Source organism: Sinocyclocheilus rhinocerous, unplaced genomic scaffold (assembly GCF_001515625.1).
Source record: "Sinocyclocheilus rhinocerous isolate Xijiao unplaced genomic scaffold, SAMN03320098_v1.1 scaffold2773, whole genome shotgun sequence".
In the NCBI taxonomy this organism is placed as follows: Eukaryota; Metazoa; Chordata; class Actinopteri; order Cypriniformes; family Cyprinidae; genus Sinocyclocheilus; species Sinocyclocheilus rhinocerous.
The window spans coordinates 108,700-122,913 of record NW_015663019.1 but is presented as its reverse complement, the minus strand read 5'-3'; the positions used below and the strand labels follow the sequence as shown (position 1 = coordinate 122,913).

The 14,214-nt window shown below is 34.2% G+C and overlaps 1 protein-coding gene across 1 annotated transcript in view; it reads left to right on the top strand.

Moving 5' to 3' along the window:
- The window catches only part of LOC107728729 (collagen alpha-1(XXI) chain-like), a 54,202-nt gene that overhangs the window by 18,196 nt on the left and 21,792 nt on the right, over positions 1 to 14,214 (top strand). Inside the window, exon 15 of the mRNA XM_016539019.1 lies at positions 10,034 to 10,087. Coding sequence (XP_016394505.1) covers positions 10,034 to 10,087 — 54 coding nt within the window. The remainder of the gene's footprint in view (positions 1 to 10,033; positions 10,088 to 14,214) is intronic.

Genomic DNA, 14,214 nt, shown 5'->3' with positions numbered 1-14,214 from the left:
ACTGTTTTCAACATTGATAATAATCAGAAATGTTTGTTGAGCAGCAAATCAGCATATTAGAATGATTTCTGAAGATCATGTGACACTGAAGACAGGAGTAATGATGCTGAAAATACAGCTGCGCATCACAGAAATACATTACAGTTTAACAGAGATTCACATAGAAAACAGCTTTGAGAAACTGTAATAATATTTCACATTTTGTACTGTGTTTTTGATCCAATAAACACAGCCTTGGTGAGCAGAAGAGACAAAACCATTTACAAAAATCTTACTGACCCCAAACTTTTTAATTGGTAGTGTACACAGTTAAACTTTCCAAAACATATAATGAATTATCATGATTTAAATCACAATTTAGTGACAAGTGAAAAAAAAAGAAGCTTGAACTGATCCAATGGTAGGAAAATCCTTTATTCAGGAGTCATTAAATCTTTAATGTTTTGCTTTAAAAAAAAAATAAAAAATTAATGACATAAATGAATGCTCTAAATGTGACAGTTCTAGTAATGCAAATAACGTTTTTTGATCACTGAGGAATATTCATGACCAGTAAATTCACCTGCCGTTGACACTGAAGTGAGTTTGTGGAGCGTGTTAGACTCTATTCCTGCTCCGAGACTTCATCAGCACAGACATTAATCAGTCTGACAGAGTAAAAACTCTGATTCAGCGCCACATACGCTCCAACCCTGGACTCTCGTTCGGAGTCCATGAATAGATGTATACTTAGACGTACCTGGAATTATAAATGATGCCTTTAGATGTAATGAAACGGCCTCTCAGTGCTCAAATGGATGTCTACAGATGGATGGCCACCGAGGGGTTCAATCATGGACATCTAGTTTAATTAGAAACAAAAAGCATTCTGTTATTGAGAGGCCTTAGCTGAGCTACACGTTCAGTAGTAATGACGTAACGCTGCTGTTTGTTCAGTCCGCTGCTCTGAATGACACTAATGTCCAGCCTGCTGTCAGCTCATGTAGATTTCATATGCACTCGACTGCTAAAAAACAAATCTGTCAACACATTTTCCACTGGGCTGACAAATGAATCTAAATATTAGTTCTGGTGGCACAAGCTGGAGTGGGTCGGTTAGATGATGCCGAGTGACGTGGTTTTCATTGGGAGCGGTTCAAGCCACTCGTTTATTCTCTGTGTGCAAAATTTCATGTATGTTCTTACAGTCTAAATAATCCACAGACAAGAAATCTTAAGCTCAAGGCATTTGATTTTTTTTAAACAACAATTACTTCAGATGTTTGCATTTAATACCTTTTTTGACATAGATGTACACTCATAGATGGGCATAAATACATGAAAATGTATTTAAAATAAAAATACAAAATACTGTGTGGAAAAATGTATTTAAATAGAAATACAGTATTTTGTATTTTGAAAATACACAAAATACATGTGAAATTGGCCATCCAGTGCAGGTATCTCTATATAAATCTATCTGGACCTGTTCTGGAGAAAGAAAGAAAGAAAGAAAGAAAGAAACACACACACATTTCGATGTGTACAACTGCTTAGAATCTTTTGTTTTCATTTTAAATACCTCTTAGAAAACACAAAACTACCCCCAAAAAAGCATATTTATTTCATGTTAAGTTTATTTTGTTGTATATAAAGTTTATTCAAATTAGAAAGTTTATCTAAAATTTAAATTTTAAAATTAGAATTCATTTAGATAGCATTTAACACTATTTGTTCAGTTTTTTTTTTTTTTTTTACGAACAATAAAACCAAAACCTTACGATTTTTTTTGTGGTGAACCATTCATCTTCACATGATTAATCACAAATTAAATTGTTGATGACAGGCAGTGATTAACCTAATTATTTTGTCTCTACATAAACATTAATTTGCATAGATGTGTGAACACAATCACCTGATTTTGTAAATGTGACAAATTTTTCATTAAGCACCAAGTTTGCACTTGTCTAATATTTAAAATGCGTACATTTACAAAATGAGCTTGCGATATCAGAAATAATGAATAAAGTAATGGTCCATGTTAAATACAAACATTAATTAAAAGAAAATGTTTAATGAATTTAAAAAAACATATAAGAAAGCATTATTTAATTTAGTGTTATACATATGTTATCATATTCATAAGGTTTGTTCTAATGTCACACATCATAATCTGCACTTTACACGATTCTTTGAATTATTTTGTGTGGGTTTAAGAAGTGGCTGCGTGTCTGAACTAGCTGATGAACGAAATCAGCTCCCTGATAAAGAGGATGACTCGCACAAAGTATTTTGAAAATACAAAAATACTAAATGCATTTAAATACAAAGTACATTTGATTTTTACCAAAGGCTTTTAAATACAAAATTCAAAATAGTATTTTGTATTTCAAATACTATAGATTGTATAAAAACATGTATCTGAAATACTGCCCATCCAAAATCCTAACAGCATACATTTAGTGTATTTCAGGTGAACACAATAAAAGCACACTGTTTTAAGTTTAAGCAAGAGTCAACAGTATAATAACAGTAGATTCTATCCACAAACTTCCCAGATTAAGGGTGTTTTTCTTACATATTATAGTAATTATGTATAATTATTTATGATGTCAGTTATTTATAATTGTTAGGTTTATAATCAATTTTAATTTAGAGGCAGGTAAAGCTAATTTCAGCTGAAAAATACCTTTGGAATCTGACTTTGGTCAGATTTTGAGCAAGTTTTTTCAAACAAACTTCAGAGATTTTCTTTCTGACCTTCACCTCGCTAGCCTTGATAAATCTTCCTCAGATGCAGTTATAGTAGAAACTATGATGAATGACATGTTAGGCCACTGTATCTCAAGTTTGCCTATTTTCTCTAGCCTCTAAATAAACCATGTATTATTATTATTTACTTTAGATTCTCCCTTCATCTCTACTTTTACTCTCCTCTACTTCTGTTACTTCTTTCCTGATTATTTCTTAGAAGTATGCAACTTGCTGTTTATTAGACCATTCAAAAAAAAAAAAAAAAAAGTTTACGTACAAATGTGTTTTATGTTCAGTCAGCATCAGATTGTGTCATTCTGCTTGAGTTTACTGCACGCTGCTATAAAGTTTAACACTCCAGGCTAACAAACAGAGGACTTCTCACTTTTTTTGATTTTTAAGAATTATGCTGTGGTGTAACTCTTTAAAACAAGCTCCTAACTTTAGTAGAAGAAGAAAAAGTCCCCAGATAACCCCAAACTGGGTCAAAAACCTCCTCTTTTAGGATTTCTGGGACTGTTAAAAGACCACAAAAGCCTCCCCAGATCCATATAAAACTTCACGCTCGCTCTTCAGTCCCTGCGAGGGTCCTGTGCTGCCGAGACACAGATACCCAGTCCTCTCTGCTGACTTTCATGTGGCCTTTGGGTTTTACTGCGGAGGTTTTACAGTTTCAGAGCGTCTCGAGTCAGAATCAAATCACACACCGCACGTATGCACACATGTAAACTAACACATGCGTTTATGTGTCGTAAATGTCCCTCAAACATGCTCAGACATTATTCTGAAGGACTCATGTCAATAAATAGATAAATAAATAAAGAAATAAATTAGAATAAAATAAATAGATAAAACTAAATAAAGATAAATAAATAAAATAGAATAAATAAATAAATAAATATTTCTCCTAATCAGTATTTTTGTATAAAAAATAATATATTTTAAATACATGTATTTCATGCTAGGATTTGTGACCCTGGAGCACAAAACTAGTCGCTGGGGTATATTTGTAGCAATAGCCAACAATAAATACATTGTTTGGGTCAAAATTATAGTTTTTTCTTTTATGCCAAAAATCATTAGGATATTAAGATAAGATCATGTTCCATGAAGATATTTTGTACATTTCCTACCGTAAATATATCAAAACTTAATTTTTGATTAGTAATATGCATTGCTAAGAACTTCATTTGGACAACTTTAAAGATGATTTTCTCAATATTTAGATTTTTTTGCACCCTCAGATTCCAGATTTTCAAATAGTTGTATCTCAGCCAAATATTGTCCTATCCTAACAAACCATACATCAATGGAAAGATTATTTATTCATCTTTCAGATGATGTATAAATCTCAATTTCGAAAAATTGACCCTTATGACTGGTTTTGTGCTCCAGGGTCACATATGTCTTTGAATTAAGTTTATATTTAATGGTAGACAGACAGAAAGATAGATCGATCCTCATGTATAGTAAAGTCTGTCAGCATGTGTCCACATCATGCATGTGTGGGACGTTAACACTGTATGAATCTTGCAGGAAATGTCACAAATTGAGCAGTGAACAGCGATGTTCTCGTCTACTTTTGCACTCAGTTTAACTAGGATTATAGTTAGTTCTGGTCCTCAAATTTGATTGGCCGCTTGTCTGTGTTTGTGCATTCAGACAGACTGTCAGTCTGGTGGGGATTTTTTCACTGACTCGTACTGCAAGATGCTACAGCACATTTACAGTCTTTACATTAAAATTTCTAGAGATTTGGCTCCATAAAATGATAGACATGAGCAAATGCTCTTCTCTCACGCCTAACGCTTTGTGTTAACAGTTTTCATGCAAACCCTAGAGCTCCATCCATCTTGTTTTCCTGCATGATAAACCGTTTTGCTGAAACACACTCGTCTGGATGGTGGTGCATGTTATTTTAGCTGTATAAACGCTCGGTCAGACTGGTGAAGAGAAGACATAAACAGGTGCATTTTACAACACTAGCACATTCATGCTTTATTAAATGCACAGAGATGTTTAGTCTGCTTTATATGGCTGTCAGAATCAGGGATCTGCACTTTTTAAACATGCTGTAAATAACGACTGGTGAGGAAAATATGGACGTATGATGACTTATCAATAATATACAGCTCAAAACCAGCATGCACCCTGTTTCAAAAACCACTGACCTCCCAAGTCCTGCAACTGAGCTGGATATTTATCTGGTTTGTACTGAACTCATTTCAGTGTCATATGGGGCCAACAGTGTTTTTGCCACACACATCAGTGCTGTCGATTTACAGGAATATGAGTGATGCTTTGGAAAACAAGGTATTGAAGTAGCCGACTTCTTTCGTGTTTCTGGCACATCATACACCTGAAATTACACGTCTGAATCAATTTAGTCCAGAAACGCTGTAAGAATGTGCACAATTATATCAAAACCGACATCTCTGAGACACGAAAGTCTGCAGGCGCGACGTGACATGGGCCAAATGTCAGGATCAGTGTTTTTGACTCAAAGGTGCCCATTGTTTAACACCGTTTTCAAAAGTCCCCAAAGTAAGACATTTACTACATATTTCTTCTATAGTCATGACAAGGCTGCTTCTTATTTATTTATGCATTTTTTTGATAAACAGAAACAAACAGAAGCAATTGAGGGGGGAAATAATAAATAAATCAATAAACACATTTAAAAAAAATTATATATACAGTATATCATATTAAATATATATTATATATAAATACGATATATTAAATATTTTTAATATTAGAGTCATCTTGCCTTGCTTTGATCGAACAGCACTAGTCTTGCTCCCGCATTTTCCATTGGACATCAGGAGAAGACTCAACACAGCACAGAAATTAGAGGCATAGTTCACTATGAATGCACCATAAAAGTGGCCCATGTGACTAGAGTGCTATTCTGTGAAGTTTTTGGTCGTCAGATGTTAGATTTGTGTGAGGAACAGACCAGCTGTTAACCAATAACGAGTCAATATGATGATCTCAAGAAATGGAATTGTGAATCCAGAACTGATTCATTGAAAAGATTTGTCTTAAAAGAACAATGTGAAACAAGTTTGCAGTAGCTTATTATTCGCTGTTGTGTGAGTGTGTGTGTGTGTGTGTGTGTGTGTGTGCTGAAGGTCTGTTTGTTTGTGTTGAGTTGGGAAAAAAGTCTCTTTATCTCCTCATCATTGATAAATATTTTGCAGGAGTTCGAAGGAAGTCATACAGTGGTTCTTTTGATGAATAATGTTATAAAATAACTTTAGCCAAAGTTAATGCTCTTTAATATGTTCTCTAAATAAATCAATCTTTTCTATTAAAAGTCACAGACAAGCAGAAGGCTTGAAAGGACCCTGATTTCCAAACCACTGACTGCAGCGTTGGCCGAAAACTTTAGCAAAAGGAACAAATAAACAAACAGGATTCCTTAAAGTAGAGAAAGAGCCTTTGTCAAAGGGTGATTTTCCAATTACAGAGGTGGAAAATTAGTTTTAGGGATATGTTTGTCTTATGCTTATGGATGGTATTTCTGGCATATACTGTCAGTATTTATTATCCTACACATAATGTTGACCAGTCCTTCTGTTGAAGAGCAGAAAACATGTTTACAGGAATACATTTGAAATGTGAAGCTTGTTCTTCAGTGCAACGGTTGTTTTTTGAGTCTGTAAGTCTTCATTTTGAGGTGGGGCTATACTTTCCTAGGTGGACGAACATCTGCTTATGTGATACAAACGTGATTCCTGTGGGTGGATGTACGGGAAACTGTAATAGTGCACAAGCAATATCACATCAATGTGAAGCTCAGTCAGTATTTTAATTCATACAGTCTGTTTTTAGACTTTTTTGAGCAGATTTTCAGAATAGATTTTGAAGTTGGGTATTTTGCACATTATTGCTGCAGCAAACTACTCAAAACATCTTTTAATGCTATATTGTTTCTAAAATGGTATTTTATTGTAATTTAAAAACATTTCTGTCAATTACATTCTGTACATTCCGTTTTATATTTCTTTTTATATTCTCTATAAAATGGTTATGTTTAGGTTTGGATCTAAATATCTAAATCATAAAATTATAAAATTGCATCTATACAAATATCGTTACGATACAAACGAGTCATAAATATTTGACAATTTTTAGTTATAAATATGTAATAATGTTTAATGTAAAATACGTGCAAATTGTATGCTTCAGCATCAATTGAAACATAAAAATGTATATTTTGTACCTGTAAATGTTACATACTAATGCCTATGTAACAGTGAGACCAGACATTGCAGACATTTCTACATAGCATAACACCAGCCTCTTACTGTATATTTCTATCAGATTATTGGTTAATAAAGCCTAATTTTTGTGCAGTTTCTTGCACGATACCATGTTATGAGCTCAAAACACTTTTGCCATAGTGTATGATTTACAAACTAATACATTTTGATGTTTGTATCACATGCAGCTCCATATGTTTGTCTTTTCTGATGTGGTAAACTTGCTCTGTAGCACACCCGGTACAGCATTGCACTTGTGATGTGAAGCAATAAAACGTAATAAAACATTGCCAGATTCATGTTCATCAGTTTCCAATAAAAACTAATGCACTTTTAGTGCCACTCAGGACATTTAATTTTTAAAATGTTGCAAAACGTGCAATAAGCAACATGATATCATTTTGCTGAAATGTTGCAACGGCACATTTTTCCAAGAAGCCTGGGCTTGACATGCATGATACCTCAATAGCAGAAAGGCAACATTTATACTACATACATTCTTGACAACATTTTGTCGCCTGGACATTCTGCATGTGTTAAAACTGGACATACATGAGTGAGACGGACTGTGTAGTTTTATGTCTGAGACATCTTTTCCACAAACTGTGTGCTCTGAGTGTTTGCTCACCATAGAACATGTTTTATGTAGACAAACACACCTACAGATGTCAGGCCAGAGTCAGAGTAGTTATTGGGTCCCGCTCCACAGGCCGCCGCAATCCACATTTATGTTTTCTCTAACAGACTCGCTGCTCTTCTAATGAAAGGTTTGCTTGCTTAGATGTTTTATGTGTCCTGGAAGGCCAAGCTCTTCACAAAAACAAAAAAACAACAACTCTTAGTTTCTCTTTCTCCTGGCCTTTCGAAGAGCTCCACAAAGCCGAAGTGTTAGTGAGTGTACTTGAAGCTTTCATGGAGGGCAAACATTTGTTCTTTGCTTAAGGGCAATGACTCTTGAACAGGATGCCTGCCTCCTCTCCACCTGTGGCTCCAGCAGCAGCTCTGATCAAAGTCTGCTCTAGTGGGACATGAAACTCTTCATCTCACACACACTTTAGACTCCAGCCAGTTATTGTCTTCTGCTGTATGCGTCTCAACACTGCTGGAGTTCCAGTAGTGTCCAAATCTACAAATAAGAGGAAAAAGGCATTTTCCTAAAACATATTTTGTGCTATTTCCAGCAGAAACACCTAAATATTCTTAAGACAAGAACAATTTAGACTAAATATATTTACATCGTCATTACATATAGGGCTGGGTGTCGAGTTTGATGCTTTTCAGGCACCGACTGAATTGCCTCGATACCATCGAGTATTGAAAAATGTCTTGTTGTTCGATACCAAATCCTATCAATATGGCGATACCATAGCCTATCAGCTAACCTTCAACATGTTTTACACTAAACAACAGTTTTGGATTGAACTATTTTTAGCGTTTACACTGAAAGAAATATGTCGTTATATAAGAGAAGTCACTGACTTTTTGCGACAGCTGGGATTCATCTTATGGCATTTCTCATTCATTCCTATGCTATCCGTAAATGGCGATTGAGTGTCGCACAACTCCGACTGATATTCAGTGACATCAAGGCTGTAATGTGATTGGTTATCAAGGCACACGTGATCCAAGTTGACGTTACGCTTTCTCCAGACCCGCTCATCTCCCAATAGTAAGACAATCTCTGGAGCAGATGCGTTTACTCGCTGATGAGTCTCGATCTCGCGACACTAAACAGAGCTGTGAGATCCAGCGTGAAGCGACTGAATGCAGCCAAGAACACAAACGACTCGTGATTTAAACTAGATTAAACCCAGATGAAACAGCGCTGACAAACAGAATAAACACTGTGCGCAGCGATACAGTCAATCCATTCAATCCACAAATCACCATCATTTACCGCGGATTTACTGTAGTAGCCTAACACTAACTGCACTATGGTATTGTGGCAGAAATGTGCGATATTCATATCAAATTTTATTATATGTCTACTATGGAAGACCAATGGTTAATTTTAATAAAACTCTAACTTCAGCATATAAAAATGAGGTTGTTACAATTGTTACAGATGTTACTGTTTTTGATAATGAACATAAATTTACATCTGCATCCAAACTCAAGCTACTACTGTCAAATGTGCGTTTCTAAGAGAAAAATAAATAAATAAATACATTTAAAAAATAATATTATTAATATTGCAGCCTGCACTGCAAACTGTGCTGAAGATCCTAGTCATCAAAGTAAGGAACACAAGCCTGCTTCATGATTTGAAACAATATCACTCAACAGAACATGCAGAAACTAAGAAATGAATTCTTCTATTAAGATATTCATTTTGTTAAGCAAAAATGACTGGTGAGAAAGAAAGAGTGTAACTAATTCAAAAGCATGAAGTGTTTGTCATGTTCTGATCATAAAGAGTCGTTTAAAACCACAATTAACAGTCTGGTTTCTACAACTTTTACATAAGAGCAAAAATATGCTTTTAAACTTGAAAGAAATAAAGATTTGAAATTGATCGTGATATTTATCAATATCGACTGATATGCAAAATTGTATTGTGATCATTTTTTGGCCATGCACACTGTAGCATCATGCTACAAAAGACAATATATAAAATTGATAATATGCTAAACTCACTTTAAATAAGTTTGTAATAACTTCCGATTGCGATCTAATGTGTGTTTTGGTCATATAATGTTGCTGAAATATGCTATTTGTAGCCTTTTATATCAAGCTAACCGCTACACCTGCTTAACATTTCTCATGTAAACACACTGTATTGTTATAGAAATAGGCAGAATCTCATGAAAATCACATACAAATCATATACTGGTGTGTAACCATGTGTTTATTAGCTTCATGTTTCATCCCTGTAAATGTTTTTCTGGAAGTGTAACGCACGCTCGTCATCAGAGACAGGACGGGTTATGAACACGTAATATGTGTGACATATTAGAAGCGTATGATTCTTAGTGCCACAATCTGGGAAATTTAATATGTTGGTCAACCCGTCTGTTGTGTTTGTTTCTTAGGGAGAGAAAGGAGACGCTGGGCTGCCAGGCGCTGACGGACCACAAGGAGTTCCAGTGAGTCGCTTCTGCTATTCTTCCTCTTTAAAAGCTGCATCTGTTAAATATGTCAAATGTACTTAAATGCATATCTAAAGTGATTTCAAGCAGTTTAGTACTACACTTTTAATCTAAACAAACATCCTTTGCACATGTTGACTGTAAAACTTTGGACCTCTTCATAATTAGCAGTCAAAAATCTGACAGTCGTCTCGCAGTGGTTTCCTGAAGTAAAAAACAACTAAATGAGGAAGGATATTCTGTAAATGAGAGCCCTGCACGACCGCAGTGTTGTCAAATCTACGGGCGCGACGAGAGCCAGCATGATGATCCCATCGCTCTCGCTGTACACCTGCCATCTACAGCAGGGAGCTGTTTCTGCTTTCAGTGTTTCCATGTCAAAACATCCTGTACATATGACAAAAAACACTTTTCTTTTATCGAGTTCTTTACAATCTGGAGTGTCCCGCTAAAATCTTTCACTTTCTGAGGCCAGCAGATAGACGTAATCACAAGAGCAATTGTCACTAATTTAATTGCTCATATGGCCATAGGATGATAAAAAAAAAAAGATAATTGCAACTTTTTCTCTCACAATTTGGACTTTTTTCCCCCATAATTCTTCATTCTGGATTGCAATATATAAAGTCAGAAGAGTGCAATTCCAATAAGAAAAGTCAGAATTGTGAGATATAAAAAGGTGAAAAAAATGTTGCAATTCAGTTTTTTTTCTACCACAGAATATAAAATAAGGTAATACAGTAATTGTGACTTTTTGTCTTACAATTCACTTTTTTTATTTTTATTTTTTTGCAATTCTGAATTTAAATCTCACAATTCTTAGTTTATATCTCACAATTCTGGGGAAAAAAAATCTGAATTGTGAGAAATTGTGAGAAATAAACTCAGAATTGCAAGTAGTCATCAGAAGAGAAATATAAACTTAGAATTCTGTCTTTTTTTCTTGCAATTGCGAGTTCACATATCAGTTTATATATCACAGTTATGACTTTTTCAGAATTGCACATTTAAATCTCGCATTCTGAATTTTTCTCTCAGAATTTAAAGTTTACATCTCTCTCTATTTATTATATTTTTTATATATATAATAATAAGGTAAATGGACTTGTTTCTTGCAATTGTACCATTATATGCCACACATTTTTTGTTGAAGGAAAAGTTGCAATCATGAGATACAAACTCAGAATAAAAAAAAAAAAGAGTCAGAATTATTAGATTAAAAGTTGCAATTCCATTGTTTCATTCTGTGGTTGAAACAGACTTCTATGCACATGACCCATTTCTATGAACAGAATATCATAGAGACCAGCACAGACAGGAGCCACTCGCACATATTTACACATTACAACCTCAAATGTGTGCAGCTGTAATATATTAGCATTAGCTTTGTTTGCCTCCTTGATTGAGAGCACTACACAGCAACGAGAGAAAAATGGATTTCATATTTGATCTACGTGTGTGTTAAATCCATACATACAGTCAAGATGAAATAATTGCATTTTCACGAGCTGCTTGTCAAATGAACAGCCAGCCTCAGAGGAGAACAGAGACTGGCAGCCGAACACTAAAATATACAAACCTGTTTTCCTTCTTAATGTGGCCCACACACTTAATAAGCGCCGCTGCTCCCACTCACTGTGTGTGTGTCAAACCTGCTGCGCTCCAAATCAGCCGTTCAGACGCCATAAAACAAGATACACACGTCTGTACAGCACTTACAGTAGGCTATTCTTATTCAGGAATAAAGGTGAATCTCAGAAAACAACCCCAAAATGAAAAGACAAAACAATACATTGTATGTTTTTAGGCCTTTTTTTGCATTGTAATGTTCATCCTGACATTTTTGTGTTCTCAGTGGTGATTCTCATTATTGTATTATTTGTTAAAAAAAAATAAAAAATAAATAAATCTTACATTTCAGAAGTTTGGGATCAGTAAAAAAATGTTTTAGATTTTAAATGCATTTATTTCTTTTTAAAGAAATTAATACTTTTATTCATCAAGGTCACATTAAAGTGATCAAAAGTGACAGTAAAGACATTTATAATGTTTCTATTTCAAATAAATGCTGTTCTATTGAACTTTCTGCTCATCTGTGAATCCTGAAAAATTACAGTTTAACAGATATTCACATATAAAACAGCTGTTTGAAACTGTAATAATAATTTACAAATTTTACAGTATTTTTGATCTAATAAATGCAGCTTTGGTTCAAAAACATTATTAAATCTTAACGACCCCAAACATTTGAACGCTAGTGTAAACAAAAGTATCATTATTATTATTTGTAAAATTAGTTAGTTAGTCTTTTTGCATTAAGAAGGTGCTTATTTCTTCCTTAAATAAAAGGCCTAATTTTCTAAATGCAAAATTTTTTTTTTTTTTTTTTTGATAAGGTGCATTATTTTACCCCGACATGTTCTTGACAGATTTTGTGCTATTTCATCCATATGGTTGCAATGTGGTTATTTTACTAATTTCTGTTTTTAATTAACGCTAAATATTCTTTGCCAGTAATGATCTGGTTTGGCTTTTTCTTTTTCTTCTTGATGTAGTTCAGCTTTTCTGAAAGAAGAAGAGTCTTTGAGTGAAACGCGATCGATGCAGCCGCTCACTATAACATGACTCATTAACGCCAGATACTATGCAGGCATCTCCATGTCAAAGCTTTTTTACTCTTGGTTCTGTAGTCTCTGAGGATCGTGGAATCAAACACGGACCTTGATGTTTCCTGCACACTTCTGCATGTCTCTCAAAGCCGCTGTTTCAGGTGCTTTGCTAACCTGCGGACCGAGGGCCGTGATGCATCGCTGAACTCTGTATCCGGCTGCATGCTTGTTGTTATTGAGTTATGAAGCTACAACAGAAGATTTGTTTCTTGAATGCAAACATTCAGGCAGGTGCTGAAAGAAGCTGCTGTAATGCGGGACCCTCGTCTGAGTGTTTGTAGGTGCTCATCAGGGCATCAGACGGCTGTGGGAAGTTATTATTCAGTTTGTGGCAGGAAGGAAGAGGGTGTTTGGTTCTCGCATTTCATATTTGGAGAAAATAGTGGTACTTTATAGGTTTTACGGTCACTCGTCTGTTAAGATATTTACATTTTCAGTGTGCAAATGCACACAAAGTAGTAATGCAGCATTTTTCAAGGAGAGCAGCTGGTGCATGTTATTTAAATGTTTCAGTTTTAATTTTGTTTAGAATCTGTTTAATTCTTTAATGTAAAATATGACGTATTTTAAAGTTTTTGAGGTCCTACATTACAAGGGCCCAGTTTTTTCATCTCTCTCTCTCTTTTTTATTTGTATTTATTTATTTATTTATTTTTGCCAATTCCAATTATTTTTATGATTCTCTTTAGATTGTCATGACTTTAGCAGTATTTTTGATAAATAAATTAAATAATATTTTTTTAATAAAAATAATATATTTTATAAAAAATAAAGGTATATAAACAATATATTTGCAATAATAATAATAATAATAATAATAATAATAATACTAATAATAACAATAATAATAATAATAATAATAATAATAATAATAATAATAATAATAATAAATTCATTAAAAGTACCAGCATAATTATTTTGGTACTTTTTATGCAATTAACATTATTTTCAGTGGTGATTCTCATTAATGTAGCAGTAACTGTAGTAGAATTGTTCTGATAAATACATGAATGAATAAATAATAAATGTATACTACTACTACTACTAATAATAATAGTGTAATTAAAAGTCATACAGTACCATGAAGTCTGACATATTACTGGAGTCAAAATGTCAGGAGACTTCATGTTAAATCTTGATGTTAAAACAAAGAGCAGGATATTATTCAGTCAGATTTTTGAGGAACATGATGGTGCTAACAGAGCATTTTAAAAAACATTTTTATGTACTTGACTTCTTGTTCTCCCATCACGCGAGGTTCATCGCTGCCTATTACTGGAGCCTCAGAGGAAGCAGATGGACGGAGGAAGTTTTTAATGGATCTCAATTAAAGTAATTTAGCAGGCTAGAAAAACAGACAGTAGAATTGTGTGAATGTCAGAGAGTCAATTGTGTCCTTTTTCTTGGCAGGCTCCCATTTGAGCAATAGCTTTGCCAGAGTGTAGATTGATTGAG